This window comes from Propithecus coquereli, unplaced genomic scaffold, assembly GCF_000956105.1.
Source record: "Propithecus coquereli isolate 6110/MARCELLA unplaced genomic scaffold, Pcoq_1.0 Scaffold16, whole genome shotgun sequence".
NCBI lineage: Eukaryota > Metazoa > Chordata > Mammalia > Primates > Indriidae > Propithecus > Propithecus coquereli.
Window position 1 is genome coordinate 8,033,013 of NW_012140524.1, and position 2,639 is coordinate 8,035,651.

Below are 2,639 nucleotides of genomic sequence, written 5' to 3' on the forward strand. Positions count from 1 at the left end.
AGGTTTGAAATGAGAATGAAATAGTTATGGGAATACCGGACAGTGCGTAGAGTCTTTTGTGCTCATAAATTTGAGCTTGTGTGTATTTTCCTCTGGCAAGATTCAGCTGCCCCTGTTGCTAGCACAGAATAAATGGAAAGTTGAGTTTAACTAGAACTAGGATTTTGCCAACTGAGCTTTTTAGAGCAAGAGGAGAATAGAGGAGGTAGAGGTATGTAAGATAGTGATTATGGTGATGAACAGTGAAGTCTAACCTAGGAAAGGAAGATACGAAGGTGTGGAAGGGGTTGATAAATGTTAGGAAAGTGGTAGGGCCAATGGACTAGATATTCCAGTGGAGCTAAGGAGTTCCATGAGCATTCTGGAGCAGTTGAGCCAAAAACAGAAGATGGTCATCCAAGAGTCTGTCTATACCAAGGATTAACCACTCTTTTTGTGGATTCCTCCTACATTTACTCTTTCTTCTCTTTCCCTTTCCCTTATGAAAATGGAGAAGTCATTATCATAGAAATTGCTCTCAGATCTGGTTCTGTAGCCCTGACCTCTTTGCTGAACCTCAGTTCTGCAATTCTAATGCCTGCAAGCATTGCCTACCAGCATTGCATACTATTAATGATTCTGTGTAAATTCCTTTCAACAATTCTCTCAAATTCACTTATTCGGGACTGCCATTCTTCCTTCTTCAGACTCTCCTCTGACTTTTTTCCTCTCCTTGCCTTCAATTTTAATCATTATTAAATAAGGTAGCTTATAAAATATTTATCAGATCCTCTTGATTTCCACTGTCAAGACTTAAAGAATCTTGTTAATAGTCACCAAAATGGTATCCCTTTTTTAATGTTTTTTCTCTAATACCCGGTTAATTTTCAAAATTATATTTCTAATGGGCCACAGCCCTTCTCAAAAAACTTTTAACAGCTTTTCATTTCTCTTCGAATAATGTCCAAACCCTTCAGCATAGGCTCTAGCCGTCTTTCCCATTCTCATTTCCTCATCACCTCCTCTTGGAGTCTTTCCAGAGCTCACTGAATTTGTCGGGTCATCCAGCGCTCTTTCAGCTACTTATCTTTCACTTGCATTTCTCTCTTCTTAGAATCTCTTCCCCTGGATGTTAAAATCCTTTAGGCACAAATTTAAATACCCTCTGCTCTGTGAACATTTTACCCAATCCCTGCTGTTGAAAGTAATCTCTCCTTCCTCCAGACTTGCAAAATAACTCTCTATATACCTGTTAATCATAAAAATAATTTTCATTTTTATGTGCAGGTTTCAAACTGCTTTTACATATAGTTTACTTTATACCTTACAAGAAGACAAGGTTTTCTTTAGCACCATTTTAAAGATGTGTAAACTGGGAATGAGCAAGTTATTTAAAGTGCATATACATGTTACTGTCACCCTTGCCTTTGAATAATTTATATGCTTATTTTTCTTATTTGTTTCCAGACTTTGTCCTTCAAAGCACTGAGTCAAGGTTTTGTACTAACAGGCAGTCTTGTTTGTTGATTGAATACATGAAAGACTAGTTTCATGAAAGGAAAAATGGTTTTCATAATTACTATTTGAGGAGATGTGTTATTAAGTAACCTTGGTGCATGTTAATAGTCTTTTTTATATTGTGGCTTTTGTTAAGTCTGGTGGTAAGAAAAAGAAAATCACCAAAGCTGAGCGATTGAAGCAGCTACAAGAGGAGGAGGAGAGAAGGCTGAAAGAGGAAGGTACAAAATAAACATTGATACTATTTCATATACAGACAATACTAACAATAGGTTAGTATTTCTATAATCCAGTCAATTTTTTCCAAAACTCTTTAATTTTAAAATTTAATTTGTTTTATAATAAATACCTACCATTTAGAGGGTACCCGGAAAGATCTGTTAGTACACATCAATCACTTTCAGATATATCTTGAAGTGGGGTTGCCAGATAAAATACAGGAGCCCAATAAATTTGAATTTCAGATAATCAGTGGCTAATTTGCGATAATTTGCCCCGTGCAATATTTGGGACATACTTAAAAAAGTTCGTTGTTTATCTGAAATTCAAATTCAACTGAGCATCCTGTGTTTTTATTTGCTAGTTCTTGCAACCCTATCCTAAAGTGTTTATATTTACTGATCAAATTAGAGGCATTGGTGCTGATTGTGCAATAGGAATTCTGAAACTCAGATTCATTAGGTATGGGAAATATTCTCTAGCAAGAAATACAGCAGCCTAAGTTCTTACCATTTAATAATATTTTATTTGCCAAATTAAAAATGCCACTTTCATTTGTAAAATACCAATTAAACATTGATAAAAGTGTTGGTTAATTAAAATACCAAAAAGTGATTTTAAAAATTTGAATATTCCAAGTGTATGTAGCTTTTAGCATTAAGAACATCTGTAGATTCAGAGTCAGGTTTTTAAAAGACTATCCTCAGGTTCCATGTTGATTTTTTACGTGTAATCTTATAAATCCTTTTTAGGTGACTCCCGATAAGAATATAATATCAGGATCTATATCATGGGGAATGTTTTGTTTTTGTTTTTGTTTTTTTCTTTCAGCAAATTATGGGTGTACAGATGTTTAGGTTACGTGTGTTGCCCTTGGTTCCCCCGCCCCAAATCTGTGTTTCAAATATATCCATCCTTCGGGG

The 2,639-nt window shown here is 35.2% G+C and overlaps 1 protein-coding gene across 1 annotated transcript in view; it reads left to right on the forward strand.

Annotated features, from left to right (window-relative positions):
* Window positions 1–2,639, forward strand: part of CASC1 (cancer susceptibility candidate 1) — a 59,153-nt gene that overhangs the window by 13,660 nt on the left and 42,854 nt on the right. The window contains exon 3 of the mRNA XM_012640967.1: window positions 1,634–1,718. Coding sequence (XP_012496421.1) covers window positions 1,634–1,718 — 85 coding nt within the window. The remainder of the gene's footprint in view (window positions 1–1,633; window positions 1,719–2,639) is intronic.